At 37.9% G+C, this 22,243-nt stretch overlaps 1 protein-coding gene across 1 annotated transcript in view; it reads left to right on the forward strand.

The window, feature by feature from the left end:
• The window catches only part of PTPRB (protein tyrosine phosphatase receptor type B), a 79,214-nt gene that overhangs the window by 54,405 nt on the left and 2,566 nt on the right, over positions 1 to 22,243 (forward strand). Inside the window, 16 exon segments of the mRNA XM_032221327.1 lie at positions 1,510 to 1,773; positions 2,894 to 3,175; positions 4,152 to 4,430; positions 5,236 to 5,385; positions 5,589 to 5,832; positions 8,053 to 8,159; positions 12,609 to 12,708; positions 13,063 to 13,143; positions 13,243 to 13,260; positions 13,360 to 13,441; positions 13,865 to 13,955; positions 14,339 to 14,415; positions 16,316 to 16,450; positions 18,738 to 18,860; positions 19,517 to 19,680; positions 19,920 to 20,055. Coding sequence (XP_032077218.1) covers positions 1,510 to 1,773; positions 2,894 to 3,175; positions 4,152 to 4,430; positions 5,236 to 5,385; positions 5,589 to 5,832; positions 8,053 to 8,159; positions 12,609 to 12,708; positions 13,063 to 13,143; positions 13,243 to 13,260; positions 13,360 to 13,441; positions 13,865 to 13,955; positions 14,339 to 14,415; positions 16,316 to 16,450; positions 18,738 to 18,860; positions 19,517 to 19,680; positions 19,920 to 20,055 — 2,333 coding nt within the window.

Genomic DNA, 22,243 nt, shown 5'->3' on the forward strand with positions numbered 1-22,243 from the left:
CTAGAACTTGTTTGGAAACTTTACACTTTTCTTTTGATTAATCAAAGTTTTCTTTATCATGTCATAATTAATTTAACTGTGGTTAATTTAAACAAGTATGGTCTATAAAACACAACTGAAATCTATAATCCAAAATTAATTAAAACAGAAACAAAATTTATGAAGACTTTTTCATCATCAGATCATCAAAATGAGCAAAAGTCCCCAATCTTACATTAAAATGCCTTCCTATGTCACAAATCCATGTGACAATCCAGTAGGATAGTAAGATTCTACTTGGTGTTAAATTTTGAGCCTCTTTAAGGAAGCCAATCACAAGTAGTAATTCTAAGGACTTTGGGAATTCAAAAGATGTTTATATTTAGATTTAGACTTAAAATAACTTTATTGTCATTTTGAATGTATACTAATCGGCATACATTAAAATGAAATTTTGTTTCATATGCATACAGCATACAGCTTTCAAAGGGTCACCACCTCCAATATATACTATATAAACATAACAAACATATACATAAATATAATAATAAATAAATATAAACATAAATACAAAATTATGCATATACCACATATATGACACAGAGAAACAACACAGTCTACTCCAGATATGTACATGTACTTGACAAGTAAAACAAATCTTGTGAATGTAATAGACGGATGGCATAGGGAACAAAACTATTACAAAATCTGGTAGTCCTGCCAGAAATACTTTGAAACCTTCTTCCAGAATGGAGCAACAGAAACAGACTGTAAAGTGAGTATGTGGGATCTCTAACAATGCTTCAAGCTCTAAGCATATAGTGCTTATAAGCAGTATCCTGAATAACTGGAAGTGAGCGTCCTATAAGCTTCTTGGCTATCCTTACCACTCTCTGAATGGCCCTTTTATCTGAGGCACTGTTGCCACCAAACCAAACAGTGATGCAGTTTGTTAAAAGATGCATATGCATATGCAACAAAATTTCATTTTAATGTATGCCGATTAGTATACATTCAAAATGACAATAAAGTTATTTTAAGTCTAAGTCTAAATATAAACATCTTTTGAATTCCCAAAGTCCTTAGAATTATTACTTGTGATTGGCTTCCTTAAAGAGGCTCAAAATTTAACACCAAGTAGAATCTTACTATCCTACTGGATTGTCACATAATTGTCTCAATTATGCTTCTGTAAAAACTGGCCAGGATAGGAGGAGAAAAATGTGCTCTTCTCATCCAATGCAGGAAATGCAGATGCTGGTTTGCATGCTTCACTAAGGATGATGTGTGGAGAAACCAGTTCAGACTGTTAGTTATCTGCACCCCCAGATACTTAATACTGTTGACCACCTCTACAGCTGAATCCTTGATACTGAGTGGAGTATGACTATGCTGGCTCTTTCTAAAATCTACAATGATCTCCTTTGTTTTATTAATTTAGAACCAGGTTACTTTTATTTATTTGATATGCAGAAGTACAAATTAGTGGCTGGTATAAATGTTGAGCATTCTCTATTGTCTTCTGTTTAGACCCAGCTCCAGTTAGCAATCTCAAAGGATGCAATAGGAATATGACTAATGGCCTATGGTTTACTTGGAACCCAGCACCAGGAGATGTTGATTATTATGAATTACATCTTTATAACACAAATGGTACACAGAAGGAAGCACAACGTGGAAAAGATCTGACAGAATGGCATTTCCAGGGTTTAGTTCCTGGTAGAAAATATACTCTTGTCGTGGTTACCTATAGTGGTGAGCTTTTTAATTCAGCTAATACAGAGGGACGAACAGGTAAATAACAATCCTGTCTTTCTTTTATGTTATTGGAGACATATAATCAAATTCGGCATGTAGTCTTTGTCTCTTAATGTCTGCACCATGAAAATATTTTTATAAGTGCTTTATAATCCAAATCTAACCATCTTTTTTCTCAGAAGAATGTTTTATTGCATTCAGTGGAGCTTTCCTCCAAGTAATTAATATATGGATTGCCAGATCATAGGTACAGCTTTGAACAACCATATATGATTGTAAAACAAAATAATATAAGTTTCATTGATGTTTTCACAGTGATCCATGTCTGGTTCAAATGCATCAGGAACTGAAAGATAGCGCTAATAAAATGTATATAATTCATTTCACCAGTTCAGATCATCAGAGATGGGTGTAATCTGCAATTCCATAAAAAAGTAAAAGGAAATCAGCATGCTGAGAATCCAATATTGTGAAATTAAAAAGCAAAATACCAATATTTAAAATTGAAAGTGAAATAGATAAAATCTGATTACATGTTTCAACTTTGAATCAAACTATACCTCAATAACTGTTGGAAGTAAAGAGATTCAGGATACTATCAGCCTATTTTTCAGTAGGTGACTCCCTGATAACAACTCTAAAGAATCATGTCAAATTTGGTGTGGCAGGAAGAAAAGAAAGACCATGTTAAACATGGTCTGAATTTGGTTAGAGGCTGCAGATAGAAAAAAAGTCCAGACAAAATTGGACAACTTTGCATGTTGGTGGCTGTTCCATTCTCATTGCCTCCTCCATTTCCAGTTACATAATTTACAACATTATTAAGGAACTAAAAAGAATTGAGAAATGGATTTGCTCCTTGTTTTCTCTGATTCATTTTAATTAAAACTTTGTGATTTGTTATTTCCTAAATAGAATTCTATAAATGGGTTTCTTTCATTCAAATTTCTAGAACAGGGGTTTCTAAACTTGGTTACTTTAAGATTTGAGGACTTCAATTCCCAGAATTCCTAAGCATGAGAAGACTTCTGGGAGTTGAAGTCCACAAGTCTTAAAGTAGCCAAGTTTGGAGACCCCTATTCTAGAATTATGGTCTTTAAGTGTACTACCTACTCAAGTGAAATATGATTGTGTTTTTCTGTTTTTCTATCTTAAGTGCCAATCCCTCCCAGTACTATGTCATTTGCTGATGTGACCAACACCTCTTTATCCATTGCATGGCTGGGCCCTCCTGATTGGACAGACTATGATGATTTTGAGTTGCAGTGGACCCCAAAAGATGCCCTCACAGTCTTCAATCCTTACATTAGCAGCAAATCAAAAGACCGCATCTTGAATGGCCTCCACCCAGGGAGGCTCTATCACTTCAGTATCAAGACAGTTAGTGGTCCAGTTCGGAAGACTTATAGTAAACCCCTCCTTGGAACTGTGAGGACAAGTAAGAACTAGCAAGATCTTTTTTAATTGAATCAGGACACTGATAAGAAAGCTTGATAGATTCAATGATTATATCAAAAATCAGCATAAACCATTGTTGCAGATTCAAAACCTTTTGGTAATGCCATCACCATGTTGCTGATTTCTTGGATTTTAACTTTTCTTCTTGCATCATTACCCTCAGCTAGAAGAACTAATGAATAAATTACCTGTGATACCAGTTCACTTGCCATCTTTCCCAAGACCTTGTCCTTTCTTGTGAATCTTTCATTTCTTTTCTGGCTAGTCCCATTTCCTCATATCCTTTGCAGCAATTTTGTGATGCTCGGTAGGTGTACCCTCCCCCTTCCCCCTGCCTCAATTTTCCAGTGATCATTTTTCCAGCTGGCCAAAGGAAGATAGCATCCAGCTCCTGTTCTTGTTCTCCCCTTGCTGTATTTGTTTTTAGTGGCAAAGAGGGAAGCGTCTGAAAAATACAATCCTGGGAACTGGGCAAGGTGGGAGTTCCCACCAGTGGGAAACTTCCCCTTCTCTTAGTAGCAGTAACTCATCAGAACTCAGGTTCCCAACTCCCACAGAAGGCATCCATCAATGTGTTAAATCACCAAGACTCTTTGGAGTGAAGTTTTAAAATAAACCAATATGGCATATGAGGGTATTGTAAATCTCAACTCAGCGCAAACTAAGTCTTAGGATGTTTATTGTACATTTCCTGTAAACCTCTAACATTTAAGGTTATCATAAATAATTTACTGCAATTTAAACAAATTATTTAAATTATGATTAAGTTGGAAACTTAGCAATAATGAATTAATAATCTAGAATTTGCTATTCCTCCAATGTTAAAATTGTGGCAACATCATTTTCTTTGATAGTGTGATACACTAAATCAATAAATCTCTTTGATAAAACCAGTACATGATGTAAGTACAAATATAAATGCATAATCTTGATTTTGTGTCTTCTTCTTTTCAAAGGGCCGGAGAAAATACAAAATTTACATTGTCGGCCACAGAACTCGACTGCCATTGCATGCTCCTGGATCCCTCCTGACTCTGACTTTGATGGATATAGCATTGAGTGCAAGAAAATGGACACAGAGGAGATAGAATTCTCTAGGATCATAGAGAAAGAAAGATCTGTATACAACATCATGTCCCTTGTTCCCCACACAAAATACTCAGTGTCTATCAAAGTGCAATCAGCTGACATGACCAGTGAGATGGTAACAGGCAATAGCATCACTATGATAGATCGTAAGTCACTTCTGAATGCACACACAAAGCTTAATGAAGGAGAAAGTATAGCAGGGGTATGGCAGGAAGGCCTCCAATATGTGATAAATGACTTAAAATGAATGTCAAAATCTATTGCTTTGCTGTCCTAGATGCATTTTTGCAGTGTTTTTTTCTAATTTTTAAAGTAAATGGATGTATTTCTTATTGTTACTTTTTAAAACAACTGATCTGAGATGCTTTTGGAATTAACAGAGCAAATATCATAGTGGCCAAGTAAATGACATTATATTTGTTGGGGGGGGGACTTGAGGGATGGAAGATACTGTCACAGATAACTGACTCTCTGTATGTAAAATCTGTATTTGAGCTGAAATATTAAATATTTCATTTGGTTCTTATTTTAAAGTGTGCTGGTTCTACACCCCTTCAGCTAATATGCAAACTGGATTGCAATTATTCTAGCTATACTTCCTCCAATTTGCAATGAAGTTCTCAGCTTGAAATATGTGTCAAAGTATATTTTGCTAAATAAATTTCATTATAACGAAAAGCATTTCTAAACATAAATGTTTCATAGATACTTCTCTTTAGGATAAAATGTATTTAGCAATAGTTATTTTGTATGAAAAATGACATTCAAGACATACATATATACAGTATATAGATGCAAATTCATGTGGCTTAATGTAAAAACAAATGAATGAGGCTAAACATATTTGTTTATAAAATGGAAACTTACAATATTCTTTTGGTTAATTTCCATTTGTAATTTTGGCGCAAGACAATGGATGGCATTTGTAACAGCATTCTCACTCCCATTTAGGCCCTCCTCAACCAGCTGCATATATTCAAGTGAATAAAAAGGATGCAATTATTACCAAATCCACTATCCACTTCACCTTCAATTGCAGCTGGTTCAGTGATACCAATGGAGCTGTGAAGTACTTTACAGTGGTTGTGAGAGAGACTGATGGTATGTTTTCATAGAAAATAGCCTGCATTAATATGTGGACTTCTACCACTGATTGGTAAAATATTATTATGACTTCATGAGTGACTACAATCTAAGCTACTATTTAAATTCCAAACCAAATCTCAGAATTATTATTTAGAAGTCGTATTACATAATATTTAGCCTTTTTCTTTCTGTCTCTCCCAACCACCATCCTTTTCTAGGCAATGAAAGAACGAAGCCAGAAGGGCTTCACCCTTTACCCTCTTACTTGGAATATAAACTCAACAATTCCATCCAGATCTATCAAACAGATTACTTTGCAAGTAAATGTTCAGAAAGCCCAGAGAGCATTTCAAGGAGTTTTGATATTAAGCTTGGAGCAGAAATGGAAAATCTGGGAGGAAAATGTGATGCAAATCAGCAGAAATATTGTGATGGACCATTAAAGCCCAGGACTGCCTATAGGTGAGAATCACAAAATACAGTGTTGTTTTATTTGCATTATGCTTTCTAGACATATTTTCATCCCTGTAAATAAACAGAATCTCTTGCACCACATGATATTATTTTTCTAATAGCTTTTATGGTATGTCACATGGATAATGCTAAATCAATGTTATATCACGTTTGAGAATTTTGCAGTTTTTAAACAAAGAAATAGTGTGAACTAAGAAGGTAACTAAACACCATCAACAGTGTTCAGAATAACTAAATGTCATGTTAATTCATCAGTAATTCCCCATATGTTCAGTGAAGTTAAGGAAACCTTTTAGGAATTGAGAATAGATTTATGTATAAAAGGTCTTCAGGAGTTCAGACTTAGTTCTGCACAGGAGCAGTGTACTTTTTAAAAAAATGAGTGCTTAATTAAATGTGTATATGCAAGCCTTCTGTGATAATATTTTGCACTTGGCCTTAGAGATAATCAATCTTGATCAATATGAAGCCACTCTTAGAATTCTAGTTATATAATTTATAACTAGAAAATAGAAATGATTAGTGTTTTTATCAGACTAAACTCCTTTTCTGTAGGGGTTTTTTTTCTCTCTTAAATACTCAGGCAAGTATATCAGTTGCATAAAGGCATTGTGGTATTAAGTAGTGTTGGTCATGATTAGTGAGATATAGGCATGTGTTATTAAAAAACACAATGATGTTTTATGTCCTAACTCCTGACTGAGTATGGGTATCAAATAAAAGGCTATTAACTAGGGTCTACTTAAAGGGTCTACTTAAGGGTGGCTGTGGCTAAGACACTGAGCTTGTAGATCAGAAAGGTCAGCAGTTTGGCAGTTCAAATCCCTAGTGCCATGTAATGGAGTGAGTTCCTGTTACTTGTCCCAGCTTCTGCCAACCTAGCAGTTCGAAAGTATATAAAAATGCCAGTAGAAAAATAGGAACCACCTTTGGTGGGAAGGTAACAGCATTCCGTGTGCCTTCAGTGTTTAGTCATGCCGGCCACATGACAACAAAGACGTCTTCGGACAGCGTGGGTCTTCAGCTTTGAAACAAAGATGAGCACCATCCCCTAGAGTCGGGAATGACTAGCACATATGTGCGTGGGGAACCTTTATCTTTACTTAACATTATGATGCTTTGCAAAATCTGATATACTCTTGCTGTGCCAACAAACAAGAAATTGGGACAGGTGTGCCAGTTCCTTTGCCAATATAATATTAATCCATATTAAGTGTTTTAGAAACAGAAGGCAGAAAGAATTGTTCTTTCATTCCCCCCTCTCTCTGTGCACATGTGTGTATGTATGTACATCTGTATGTGCATATATGTATGCATGTGTGTGTATGTGTTGTAGAGCAAGTATTAGTGAAAATAATGATACAAAATAAGAAAACTGCTGAATAAAATATTTAATTGGATGCTATTTTGTTATATGTTACTTACTCTCATAATTGTAAATTGATGAATATATTTCTATTCTACAGACCTTTATATAACAGAATAGATGTTTCGGTTATATAAAGACATTCAAAAGGTTTTTTGACCTTCCATGTCTGTGTATCCTGCAAAATAAACAGGGAATATTCTTGAAACTATACAAAGAAACAGCAGAAAATTCTAATTATGAATCTTTTTAAAAAAAATGTGTACTAACTAAAATTCAAAACAACCCATAGTCTGCTTTATAAATGCACAAATGCCTATTTTGGACACTACAATAAGCAAACCACTTGATACAAAACTTGAAGCAAAGACAGAAAGACAGATGGGTTGAGTTCCGTATCCATATCCATTTCCATAAAAGTTAGGTATGAAAATGAGTTAGGGATAGATAGATGATAGATAGATGATAGATAGATAGATAGATAGATAGATAGATAGATAGATAGATAGATAGATGGATGGATGGATGGATGGATGGATGGGTGGGTGGGTGGGTGGGTGGGTGGGTGGACGGACGGACAGGCAGACTCTTAAACTCCTGTGATTTTCAGTACAGTGCTAGGGTAGGAAAACTGTGGGCTTCCAAATGTTGTTTAACTACAACTTCTAGTAATTGGTATGCTAAACAGGAGCTGTGGCCCAACACCAACAACTTTCCTTCTTCTATTCTAATACAGCCATAGTTTCTATAATGACATCTGTACCTCTGTCAATTTGTGCTGTGATTGTAAAGAATAACTACTTGGGAGTTTCAGTTCTAAAACTTTTTGTTTTTCCTTCCAGAATCAGCATCCGGGCTTTTACCCAACTTTTTAGAGAAGATCTTAAGGAAGTCCAGAAACCCTTGTTCACAGATACATATTTTTCTTTGCCAATTGTGACTGAGTCAGGTTGGTTTCCTTACTATCTTTCAATTTCTGGCTATAAATGAAAATGATATAATTAATTTAGTATTCTTATTACTATAATATAAAATTATTATTGTCTAGAGGAGGTAGTGGTTAGACCCTCTTTAAGGGCCACTTTTGATTCCTTGAAGGATGATTTGCCTTCGCTCAGTGAACACTCTGATGGAGCGCAGGAGTTCATGGCTTCCATGACAGCCATGGGCTTGACCCAAGTAATTCGGGGCCCGACTCACTCGGCGGGTCACATGCTCGACCTCGTATTCCTCTCGGAGCAGTGGAGTTGTGATCTTGGTTTGAGGGGTAGTGAGACCTTACCCCTGTCATGGTCAGACCACTACCTACTGAGGCTTGACTTTCGGAGACCAAACCCCCACTGTAGGGAGGAGGAACCGATTAGGTGGTTCCACCCCAGGCGACTTATGGACCCTTCGGGCTTTCAGACGGAACTTGGGGTTGTTCCTGATACCCTCGCCCGCAGTCCGGCGGAGACTCTGGTTGCTGCTTGGAATTCAGCAGCGGCAGGGGCTCTTAACCGGATTGCGCCTTTACGGCCGATCCGAGGCAGTGGATCCAGGAGGGCCCCTTGGTTTACTGAGGAACTCCGGGAGATGAAGCGCTGAAAGAGACGCCTAGAGCAACGATGGAGATCCAGTAAGTCCGAGTCAGACCAAGCGCTTTTAACATCCAGCATCAGAGCCTATCTTCGGGCAATTAGGACGACTAAAGGAAGACACATTGCCTCTCTGATTGCTTCCGCTGAGTCGCGCCCAGCCGCCCTGTTCAGGATAACCCATTCCCTCCTAAACAGGAGGGATACAAGCGATCCTTTGCAGGGCAGAGCTGAGGATTACGTCCAATTTCTCGCGGATAAAGTTGCTCGGCTTCGGATGGACCTGGACTCCAATTGCGCAGAACCAGCCGAGGCACCAGGGGAGAATCTGGAAGGACATCACTGGATTGATTTCCAAGCTGTTACCCCTGAGGACGTGGACAAGGCCATGGGAGCTGTAAGTGCCTCCACATGTGTACTGGACCCGTGCCCCTCCTGACTGGTTGCAAACAGCAGGGAGGTGACACGGGGCTGGATCCAGGCGGTTGTTACCGCCTCCCTTCGGGAGGGGTTCTTCCCCCCCGCTTTAAAGGTGGCGGTGGTGAGACCCCTTCTGAAGAAGCCATCTTTGGATCCAGCCGTCTTAAACAACTATCGTCCAGTCTCCAACCTCCCCTTTGTGGGGAAGGTTGTTGAGAAAGTGGTAGCCTTTCAACTCCGGCGGTCCTTGGAGGAAACCGATTATCTAGATCCCTTCCAGTCGGGATTTAGGCCTGGCTACAGCACGGAAACTGCTTTGGTCGCATTGATCGATGATCTCTGGAGAGCCAGGGACGGAGGTCATGCCTCCGTCCTAGTGCTCCTTGACCTCTCAGCGGCCTTCGATACCATCGACCATGGTATCCTTCTGCGACGATTGTGGGAGGTGGGGGTGGGAGGCACTGTCCTACGGTGGTTCTCCACTTACCTCTCGGACAGGTCGCAGTCGGTGTTAGTCGGAGGGCAGAGATCGACCCCCAGGTCCCTAACATATGGGGTGCTGCAGGGTTCGGTCCTGTCCCCCCCCCTGTTTATTATCTACATGAAGCCGCTGGGTGAGATCATTCGACGGCACGGGATAAAATACCATCAGTATGCGGATGATACGCAGCTGTATCTGTCCGCCCCGTGCCAACTCAATGAAGCGGTTGACGTGATGTGCCAGTGCCTCGAGGCTGTTAGGGACTGGATGGGGCTTAACAAGCTTGTACTCAATCCAGATAAGACCGAGTGGCTGCTGTGCTTCCCTCCTACTAATTGGCCAAGTGTTCCATCTCTCACGCTGGGGGGTCAAACAGTACGCCCCTCAGACAGGGTTCGCAATTTGGGAGTCCTCCTGGACTCACAGCTGACTCTTGAACACCACTTGTCGGCTGTGACCAGGGGGGCATTTGCCCAGGTTCGCCTGGTGCACCAGTTGCGTCCCTACCTGAACTGGGAGGCCCTCACAACAGTCACTCGTGCCCTTGTGACCTCTAGACTGGACTACTGCATCGTGCTCTACATGGGGCAGCCCTTGAAGAGTATTCGGAGACTTCAGCTTGTCCAGAATGCAGCCGCGCGAGCGATCGTGGGTGTATCTCGGTTCACCCACGTAACACCTATCCTCCGTGAGCTGCACTGGCTGCCTATTGGTCGCTGGATACGCTTCAAGGCGCTAGTCGTCACTTATAAAGCCCTTCATGGTATTGGACCTGGGTACTTGAGAGACCGCCTGCTTCCAATTACCTCCACTAGACCGATTAGATCCCACAGATTAGGCCTCCTCCGAATTCCATCCGCCGGCCAGTGTCGACTGGCGACTACCCGGAGGAGAGCCTTCTCTGTGGCTGCTCCAACCCTCTGGAACGAACTCCCCATGGAGATTCGAACCCTCACCACCCTCCAGGCCTTCCGCAAAGCCCTCAAAACCTGGTTGTTCTGACAGGCCTGGGGCTAAAGAGCTGTTGCCCCCATCTCGAATGGTATGACTGTTGTGAGTTTTTAAATTATATATTGTTATGTTGTTGTTTTTAAATCTTTTGTCTGTATTCCCCTCCCCAGTTCGAGTTGTGAGCCGCCCTGAGTCCCCTTCGGGGGAAAAGGGCAGCATACAAATTTAATAAATTGAATTGAATTGAATTGAATTGATTATAGGCCAATTCCTAGCTTCATTTGGTTGAGAAAAATGAGACCAAAGAAGATGGATTTTGAGATGAGATTAGCTATTTCAAAGCATTAGTAGTTTGATATTGACTTTCCTCAATCATTTTTAGCATTCCATAAAGTCACTTTGTGACCATTAGAGATATTCTGTTTGCCAGAAGAAGCAATTGAACTTGTGTCAATGGTTTACAAGCATTGTAAGATGTGGAGTTGATAGTTTGGATAGTTTTAATATATACAGCCTTTACAGAATAGAATATATTTGAGATTCAATTCTGCTCCCAACTGAGATGCATTTGTCATTTAGAGTAAATCTCAATAATTTAATCTATATTCAGTCCATAAATTCAAATTTTCCTTTTTATTGTCATTAGAGGAAAAAGAGAGATAGTTTGGTGTGTGTCCAGCTCCAAATCCCTAGGTAATTTTTCTAAAATTTGCATATAGATTACTGAAATTATATGAGTGATTAGGTAGAGCTTTTAAAGACCTGAAAGGCCAACTAAGTCACTGTAATATCAACATAACTAACACATGAAGTAATGCTGAAGGAAAATGCCTCTGAATGTGCCTTACCAATTAAGAATTGTAATTTTTAGTCTAAAAGATAGAAAAAATACTGTTGCCTACTCATTATATAACATGGTGAATGCAAGCCTATTTGGAATAATGAGAATATGATAATTTTGTATATTTAATTGAACATTTGAGAACAAAAGAATACAATAAAATATTGCTTTGTTAATTGTTCTCCTTGTAAATAATACTTATGTACGGGTATAATGGGAAACTGCTAAAATAGTTATTTTGTTATTTATATATAGGTATGTGAATTATTATAGCTTAGAAAAATGGTAAACAAAGCCTCTTTAGTTTGTTCAACAAATAATAGCAATACTACTTAGACTTACAGGTATATACTGCTTCATGGTGCTTTTACAGCCCTCTCTAAGTGATTTATACAGTTAGCATAATCCCCCCCAACAATATGGATCCTCATTTTACCCACCTCGGAAGGATGGAAGGCTGTGTCAACCTTGAGCTTTGTGAGATTCGATCTGCCAAATTGCAGCCAGCAGACGTATCCTGCAGTACTACATTCTAACCACTGCAGCTCTTTTAATGTTCTTTAAAAACTTGTATTTAATAGATTATATGAATTAAGTGAAATGAAGTTACCCTTACAGGTAGTCTTGCTTCACAACCATTCAATGTTACAACAGATTTCAAAAAATCATTTATAACCCATCCTCAAAATTACAAGAGCTGCATCCGCATACTTCCATGGTCACATGAGTGCATTTTAGCCACTTAGCAACCAGTTTGCATTTACAACTGATTGTAACCCCCCTTGTTCATATGGCCACAATTTGTAATTTTGTTTTGCCATTTTTGGGGGGGGGAAACCCAACTCTGCCCATTGGATATGCTTGATTTGGTTAATCACTATATGACTCACGTAACAACCATAGGATTTGCTTTAACTGAACCATTCACTTAATGGCCATCATAAGAATATTTGAAAAATTGAGTAATGACCCATTTAACAATGGTAACAACTTATGACCCAAATTCCATGCTCGCAAGTTGAATGTAAATACATGTAGACTGATGGTTGTTCATTACATCATAAGACAAAGGATTATGAATAGACTCTATACATTATTTCTCTTTTTTATCTCATATAATTATTTCAGAATCTTCATTTGGAGTTGTAGAAGGCATGAGCACTGGTTTATTCTTAATAATTATGGTTATGGCTATCACTGGATTGCTTGTTTGCAGACGAAAAATAAAGTGAGTTGAAATTTATTTTATATTACATTTTTCCCTGTATCAAAGGGAGTTTTACTTTCCCAATGATTGTGCAATAATTCCCAAATGCTACATGTATTTAAATCAAGATATATGGATAGATATTCACTTAATGATTTGGTGGCATAAGTCAGAGCCAACTTCCATGGTGTGAAGATGAGATGAATCATGTACAAGGCTACAATGAAACAGAAGGTTGTAATGTTAGAAAGTTCCATTTGTTTTCATTGTTCTTGCAACAGATATTATGAAAGAAAGTCCATTTCCTGGTCAAACAAAATAATATTGTTTCTTCTAAGCATTACGTATAATCCTGATCAAATTCTTGTTTTGCAGAACTGGCCATGAAAGAGCAACAGCAAAACTAAGCATTCGTAAGGATAGGCCATCAGTTCATTTGAATTTGGGACAAAAAGGGTAATGTTGACTACTTTGCATTTTGCCTACCATATGGATGGTATCTTTACTAAATCACCAGCTGACCTGTAATTTTTTTCTTCCCCAAACATCTTAAAGGAACCGGAAAACATCCAGGTAAGAGCCAATACTAAGTCACTTAAGATAAGAATTTTTTTCATTGATTGTTTATTTCTTCCCTTGCTAACATATTTTTCTTCTTTTTGAATGTTTTAGCCTAATAAAAGTGAATCAATTTGAAATGCACTTCACCAAACTTCAGGCAGATTCAAACTACCTCCTATCTAAAGAATATGAGGTAAGGACCATGGAGAATGAAAAAATATTCACAAGGATGTTTATTTCCATTTAGCATTGGTAGTAAATGTTGTATTATAAAATGGGAATAGCAATAGCAATAGCAATAGCAGTTAGACTTATATATCGCTTCATAGGGCTTTCAGCCCTCTCTAAGCGGTTTACAGAGTCAGCATATTGCCCCCAACAACAATCTGGGTCCTCATTTTACCCACCTCAGAAGGATGGAAGGCTGAGTCAACCCTGAGCCAGTGAGATTTGAACAGCCGAACTGCAGAACTGCAGTCAGCTGAAGTAGCCTGCAGCGCTGCATTTAACCACTGCGCAACCTTGGCTCTTTAATATTAATATTAATGCATATCACTTATTTATTTAATTTATATATATAATCTATTTTCATCTCCTTTATTTTGGTTTTCTATAGGATCTAAAGGATGTGGGTCGAAACCAATCATGTGACATAGCACTTTTGCCAGAGAACCGAGGGAAAAACCGATATAATAATATATTACCCTGTAAGTTATAAGGTTGGATGTGAGTCATGTATTTTTTTCTATTTATGTATTTTTTTTCAGCAAGAACAAGAGACATCTTAGCACTACAATTCAGTTATAATTGAAAATAATATTTTCCTTTTTATATTTTAAAAAATTATGTACATCATTTAATATCACCGGTGGAAGGTATAATTTCACTTCTAGTTAATATAATCTAGACCTCATTTTTAATGTATCTAGATGAAGAGCAAATAGTATAGTAAATAGTAAGTATGAATAGTATGAAGCGGTGAATAGTAAATAGTAAATATTTATTTCTATTTCTGTGGCTTATGTAATTAAAGGAAATTAATAACTGTATATAATGGTTCATGTTTTATTATAATAAATCCTTCTTATAGATGACACAACAAGAGTGAAACTTTCAAATGTAGATGATGACCCATGTTCTGATTATATCAATGCAAGCTACATCCCAGTAAGTGATCCATATTTCCTTTATATGAACTCTTTAAAAAAAGATACTTCCTGCCCATGTCTTCTAATCAATCAAATTCTTAATACTGTGCCAAACTAGTTTCCATAAAACTGAAATTCCTTTAGCACTAAAAGCCACATACTAACATTTATTTATTTATTTATTATCAAAATATATATGCAGCCCAATCCCAAAGGACTCCGGGCGGCTTACAAAAAAAGAAGAAAAAAAAGAGGGGGAAAAAGACAGTTTAAAAACCACAAAACCACATGCATTCATTCTAATCGGGGCTGGACCTCAACAATGAGGTCAACAGCCCTAGGCCTGCCGGAACAGCCAGGTTTTTACAGCTTTCCTGAAGGCCATGAGAGTGGGTATGGTCCGGATCTCTGGCGGTAGTTGATTCCAAAGAGTCGGAGCAGCCACAGAGAAGGCTCTCCTCCGGGGGCCCGCCAGCCGACACTGTCTGGCTGACGGCATCTGAAGGAGGCCCAATCTGTGGGATCTTACTGGCCGCTGGGAGGTATGTGGCAGTAGGCGGTCTCGAAGGTACGCTGGCCCTAAGCCATGGAGGGCTTTAAAGGTAATAACCAACACCTTGAATTGTGTCCGGAGACCAATTGGTAGCCAGTGCAGCTCACGGAGGACAGGTGTAATGTGGGTGTACCTCGGTGCACCCAATATCGCTCGCGCGGCCGCATTCTGGACTAGCTGAATGGTGGTCTCCGAACACTTTTCAAGGGTAGCCCCATGTAGAGCACATTGCAATAATCCAGCCTTGAGGTGACGAGGGCGTGAGTAACCGTTTGAAGTGCCTCCCAATCCAAATAGGGCCGCAATTGGTGCACCAGACGAACCTGGGCAAAGGCCCCCCTGGTCACAGCCGATAGATGATGTTCCAGTTTCAGCTGCGAATCCAGGAGGACCCCCAAATTGCAGGCCCTCTCTGAGGGGTGTAAATTTTCACACACACACCCAGGGTTAAGGATGGACTGTCTTAAGCTGTCCTTCGGGGGCAGCATCCAAAGCCACTCAGTCTTATCGGGATTGAGTACAAGTTTGTTCACCCCCATCCAGATCCTAACAGCCTCCAGGCATCGGCACATCACGTCCGCCCCTAAACTGAGCTGGCACGGGGCAGAAAGATACAGTTGAGTATCATCTGTGTATTGGTGGTATTTTACCCCGTGCTGTCGCATGATCTCACCCAGTGGCTTCATGTTTTAAACAGCATTAGAACCTACAAATGATATTTTTTCACATGTAGCTACTTTTAATCTTTAGAAGTAGATACAGCAGATTATTACAGATAGCACCACTGTTTGAAGATATATTTCATTCAGGAAACACATAGATGCTCTGAAGTAAACAAAAATTGTAAAAATGCCATGATGTTATTTGCAATAAAGGACAACAAATAAACATATGAGTATTCTTATATAGCTTTTATAATCTATAATTAGCTGAGTGTTGGATAAGTGTTGGAAGTGATAGTAGGAATTAGAGTCCAAATGTATCAGAAGTACCACCTTTAAAATTATCCATACAGAATAGAAGCATTTTATGAATCCATGAAATCGGAAGAAGAGAAATTTAATCTAGCTGAAACATTTTCCTCTTGGAAATAGAATTGTCTTTGTTCATAATTTTGGCCAAGCTTTGACATTATTGTGATTTTGGTTTTTGTGTGTTATTGTATGATTGATCCTGACTAGTAAAAAGATGAAGTTGTTTCTTTGAGACAAAGTAATCTTGATAGTTCTTTTCATCCTGATGACTGCTTGGATATTCCCTCTTCTTATGTGAAGTATGAATACTGTGCTTTAAAACCAAGAATAGGGAAAGTTATCTCTGGTTACTATGGCACTATCTGAACTAATCATAGCCTTTGAATCAACAGGGCAATAATTTCCGTAGGGAATACATTGCAACTCAAGGACCTTTGCCTGGCACAAAGGATGATTTCTGGAAAATGGCATGGGAACAGAATGTTCATAATGTTGTCATGGTAACCCAGTGTGTTGAGAAGGGCCGGGTGAGTGGTTTTCTTACTTGTTAATTACTTCACAAAAAGATTATATCATCTAGCACTGATAAAATGCCAATGATAGCATCCACGACAGAACTTGTTGCATATCACAGTGTAGTAGAAGCTTTACAATTTATGTAAGAAAGACACACATAAGAAATCCAGTTAGCTGTTTGGTTTTGGATCATTATTTATAGCCTTTTCACAAGCTTTTAGACCATCATCCAAAACTGATGCCATGCTCCATGAGAAAAGAAGGGAAATAGGGCTCCTAGTATTTAGTGCACAGAATGCACAGAATCCTTGTATCCATAAAGTTCTACATATACACGATGGATTACATATATTGCATGAGTGAATTTTCTCACAGAAACATCCACCTATGGAATGGGACAAAGAAATGGTTTGCATTTTTCCTCCCCCCCCCCCCGTTGTATTGGTGTTGGAGTGTTGGAAACTACAATAAAAACCAGGCAGCTGTGGACAGTTAATTGTGCTCACTTCTAGTCTTTACAAATAGAAGTGCCAAATCTGAATCTAAGCTATAATTGTGTAGAGTTATTACCTGCTCACAAAAATATTGACAACAAATGAAGCTTCATGAAGATTTTTTCATTTATTTACTTCAGTTTTTAAATGGCTTTTCCTTCATATGGATATTAGATGGTATATCCATATATTAGGTGGTATATCAGGCAAATTGCATGTTGGCATAAAGAGTTAATTCAATTAAAATGTGCAGTTTTATCTTTATGAGAAGATGTAAAACAGACTAATGCTATATCATAAGTAAGCAAAGGAGGTCTTTTAAATTTCAGTTATTTAAAATGATAAAGATAAGCACTAGTACCTCCTATTGGTTTTAGAAAAGACCAGTGCAGAATGAAACTTCTCGCTGTATCAGTTTTACTTATGGCTAACATATTTTATCATAGCTGAAGTTTCTTGGTAATTGTCAAAGCCATTCTACATGAATCATATATGGCAGTAATAAAAAAATTAATGAACATGAACTATATTAGGTAAACATCATACAGAAGTTATTACAAGAACAGAATGATCCAGAAGCTTCCAAACATTAAAAGACAAGACCTGATTAAAAGACTTCCAGGCTAGACATTCACCCTTTCATTTAGAACAAGCTGTACAGATACAGAACCCAGCTATCATAAGATCTCCATCTGACGAGGATCAAGGCATGATTTCTTGGCCTAGTTCAACATCGGCACCACTTCATCTGACCCAAATAAGGACAAATAGAGCTGAGTGTTACTAATATATTAATGATCTTGGTTTATCACATTACCTCTTATAAATCCTTAAAAACAAAAAGTAAAAGAGTTCATTTAGTGACTGTTTGAAGTTACAATGGCACTGAAAAAAGAGACTTATGACTGTTTCTCACACTTACAATTATTACAGCATCCTCATGGTCATGTGATTAAATTTCAGATGCTTGCCAACTGACTCATATTTATGATGATTGCAGTGTCCTGTGGTCATGTGGGGATTCTTCAGCCATCCAGGTCATGGTTGTCCCAAAGGAGCTTTTCTCAAGAGGCAACTGAACTTTCTTGGTTTCCAGAAAGTCCAGTTGCCTTTTGAAAAAGCACCTTTGGGACAGGAATCTCTTGCATTGTTTTGGAGTGGGAAAGGCACATGATTGCTCACTGATAATAAGTGGATCCTCCTTCCAATTTGTTTTAGTTTTCTCTCATGTTAATATGACATAGTAACATGGCACCAATTGTAGAAAGTTAGCACCCATCCCTCTCCTAGAAGAATGAAATTTTGAGAAATATTAAAAAGGAAGAATATATTTCCCTGAATGAGAAATGGAGAAACATGTTTTCTTAGAGGCAGAAAGCAGCCCCCACCTTCCTTAATGGCCCACAGAAGATGTCAGCACTTAAGAGATAAAGAGACGGATAGCTATACACAAAGGCAAAAATTCCCTGCAGCAAGGTCTGAACAAAGGCAGAATGGGATTAGCCCTCACTCAAGGTGTTAATTTGTTAATTTGTCTCTTTAGCTCCGCATTTTGTAGTCCAAATATGCCCACCCACTTTCTAGAGAGCTTAAATGACCTCTCTACAAAAAGGGTTTCATTTTATGAGCAAGAGTAACTTGGCTGCTGATAGTTATCCTTGTATTTTAACTATTTTAACAATTTTAATTCTCAATGTGCTTTGCCTGATTTGTAACTCTGGGTTGCAGATATTACAGCTATTCAACTGTATAGTGATAAATACAGCTTTGTAATTTTAAAGGCAAACTTTTTTCAAATTTCTAGGTAAAATGTGATCATTATTGGCCCTTTGACCAGGATTCTTTATATTATGGTGATTTAATAGTCCAGATGCTATCTGAATCAGTTCTCCCAGAATGGACAATAAGAGAGTTTAAGATTTCCAGTGTAAGTATTTCCAACTATTTAATCAAATGTTTCAAAGAAGATACATTATTTCATTTTATTGTTAAATGTGAAAGAGGTGCAGCTCCATGCCTATTTAAGGTAACACTTTCAACTCCCAATATGTAGTCCATATAGATTTATGACAGCAATATGGTACGAAGTGGTCCATTTTTCCACATTTTTTTCTTCCCACTCTGACTAATATCCCTAATGTTTCCTAAAGGTGTCCACTCAACCAAATAATCTGGTCTAAACCTGCTTAACCAGCCAGACAGCTATATCCATTAATCTAAGAATGGATCTTCAGTAAATCCATTTGGGTTTCCTTCTAAGGAGACTTACTGAATATTGTTCTTCTTAATCTATTTCTTATATACAATTCAGTGATGTGAATTGATGTTTGTGAATTGAAAAAATATTACAATATCTTATACCATAGTGATAACATAGATATTTCAAGAAATCAACCTGTCACTTAATTCTCAACATGTCAACTTTATTATGCCATAGAAATAATTGAACATTTTCATTTTATACCAGTAAAGCACCCATTATGTACTTATACTTTATGAAAAACTTTTCTCCAAAACTATTCATATCTTCTGTAGTGTCTCTTTCCCAGGCTAATTATTATATTTATTTCATTGACTTAATAGGAAGAGCAGCTTGATTCCTCTAGAGTTATTCGTCAATTCCACTACACTGTATGGCCAGACCATGGTGTACCAGAAACCACCCAGTCGCTCATTCAGTTTGTGAGGACTGTAAGAGATTATATCAATCGGACCCCTCAGGCTGGGCCAACTGTAGTTCATTGCAGGTATGAGCTGCACAACAGTATTTTCAAAAATACACAGATACCTTCATTTTAAAAAGTGTTTTTGCTTCTTTGCAAAGGGCGACAGCAAACCATAAATCATTAAATTTCATTCCTGAAATTGAAAAAATAAAAAGGAATATCAATCCCAGTTTAACTTGAACTGATTATCCATACGACATTGGCAAAAAAAGGCATGGAGACATAATCTGGAGTGGCATTGTTCTTGTTTTCTCTTTCAGTGCCGGTGTTGGTCGAACAGGGACATTCATTGCACTTGATCGACTTCTTCAACAGTTGGACTCAAAGGATTCTGTGGATATTTATGGGGCAGTGTATGATCTTAGGCTTCACAGGGTTCACATGGTTCAAACAGAGGTAAGCTTTAAATATAGAATGGTAATATAGTATTATCAAAATGGCTAAAGACCTCCATGGAAATCTATAGAAGAAAACCAATGTCTCCTTTCCTCCTTGATCCCTAAGTCTCCACATCTTTCCTACCATCATCTCACTATCTTGTCCTAAATTTTATGACCTGTTCTCTCCATTCTTTTATTTCATGACTCCTCTTCTTCTGTTATCTTAGGCTTCTGACTTCTGTCATGCTTTCTTTACCCTTCCTCCATCAACTCTGCTCCCAGGCTTTTGTCCACTCAGCCTCTTCACAGCTAATCATAATGCTTCCCGATTCCCCATCAATAGCATACTTTTATTAATGCATATATTTATCGCATTTAAATCCTATCCATCTGGACTAGCACCTATCAAGAACAGCTTACAATATAATATGCACAATTCTAGATACTCTAATATGGGACTTTCCAACCTTCACCTTTTTCCATTCTCCCTCAAATCTACATCGCTTCTACCCTCTTTTTTTTACTTGTGCTTCCTTCACCTGTTAGCCTTACAAATTTCTTGTTTTTTCCTCTGACAGATGCAATGCATATTGCCTTGTCAAATATCTTTCCCCATTCCCTCTGATTCTGGGATCCTGCCCCTCTACTAGTTTTCATGCATCAACAAATGCCAATAAAGAAAAGGGCAAGCAGCATGTGAAACCCAACTCCTTTTTACAATTTTGTGCTGCTAACTTTGAAGTTGTAATTGCCAAAAAATGGCCATACAGTTTCCCATAATTCGGAGGTTTAACATATGGCGTTACAAAAAAACCGGCAGTGATATGGGGTCAACACAGTTGAGGAGTAGAAGAAAGAAATCTGATCCTGGCTCTAATGGAATATTCTGCCATTTATTTCACCATGAGTTTAGAAAAGATTATTGTGAGTGCCTGGATTTCAAACCTACAAAACCTGGGACTTTATAATCAGCCATGATACCGATCAGATGAGAGTTTATATAACGATGGCAATAATCTTCATGTTCTCCATCTTCTATGCCACCAGCCTCACTTAGACCTATGATTTACAATTGCCTATATCTTCATTTTTACAGATATGAATGCTTAATTATTTATGGTAACTTTTCAACTCTGAGAAGAAACTAATTCCCTAATTAATTATTAAGGAGCATGGCACCAATCTCATGCAAAATGAAGTTCTTTATAATGGGTAGAAAGATGCTAAAACCATTTTCACCAATTCTGGCATAAAGCCAAATTCACTATCCATTTATATGATAATAATTTATAAACTCTCTAGAAATCCTTCAGATAAATAGGCTGGATTCTTTTTCCACTGGGTGAAATAGGTTTACTGTTTCGGGGTGTTGGTCTTAGAAAAAAAGAGGTAATGTTTTCAAAGATGACATTCACAATGCTTTGAAAATGTGTGTTAAAAAAAAATCATCAGATAAACAGGTGTCCAAGTAGAATATCAAATAGGTGAGAAGCGCATAGGTATGAGCTTATTTCTTTGAAGCTGGGAGATCATAATTCCACTTTAATGGGCTTATTTACTTATGAAATCTTGTCATAACTCAATTTTACATTTAAAAGATGAGATCAGTATACTTAGCAAGTTATGCATGATTGGAAAATAAATGAGAAGGGCAGATTGTTGTTTTTATGTGAACAAAGTGCAGAAAACCTATTCATATGGTATATTATTAGTTGGATTCTAAAAGAAACTATTCTGTTTTGTCACCCTAGAATAGAATCTTCTATTAATGTAACGTATTATTAATTAATATATTAATGGAGAGGGAATAGTAATAACTTAGGTTTTGATTAATTGATTAAATTACATTGAGAATTAAGCATTAAATGTGTTGGAACTAGAAAAATAATGTATTATTATCAAAGTGGAATAAGGAAACACAAGTACTAGGGCCTTCTACATTTCTGAAGCAAGCAGCCAGATTGTATTTTCTCCAATTTACTATGTTTTAAGGGGGGGCGCAATTGTTCAGCAGTTAAAGATGCTGAACTTGTCAGCTAGATAGCTAACAGCCCGGTTTCAAGACTCAAGTGCTCATGTGATAGGATGAGCTCCCATTACTTGGCGCAGCTCCTGCCCAACTAGCAGTTCAAAAACATGCAAATGCAAGTAGAATAATAGGTAGCACTTCGGTGGGAAGGTAACAGTGTTCCGTGTGCCTTTAG

Source organism: Thamnophis elegans, chromosome 7 (genome assembly GCF_009769535.1).
Source record: "Thamnophis elegans isolate rThaEle1 chromosome 7, rThaEle1.pri, whole genome shotgun sequence".
NCBI lineage: Eukaryota > Metazoa > Chordata > Lepidosauria > Squamata > Colubridae > Thamnophis > Thamnophis elegans.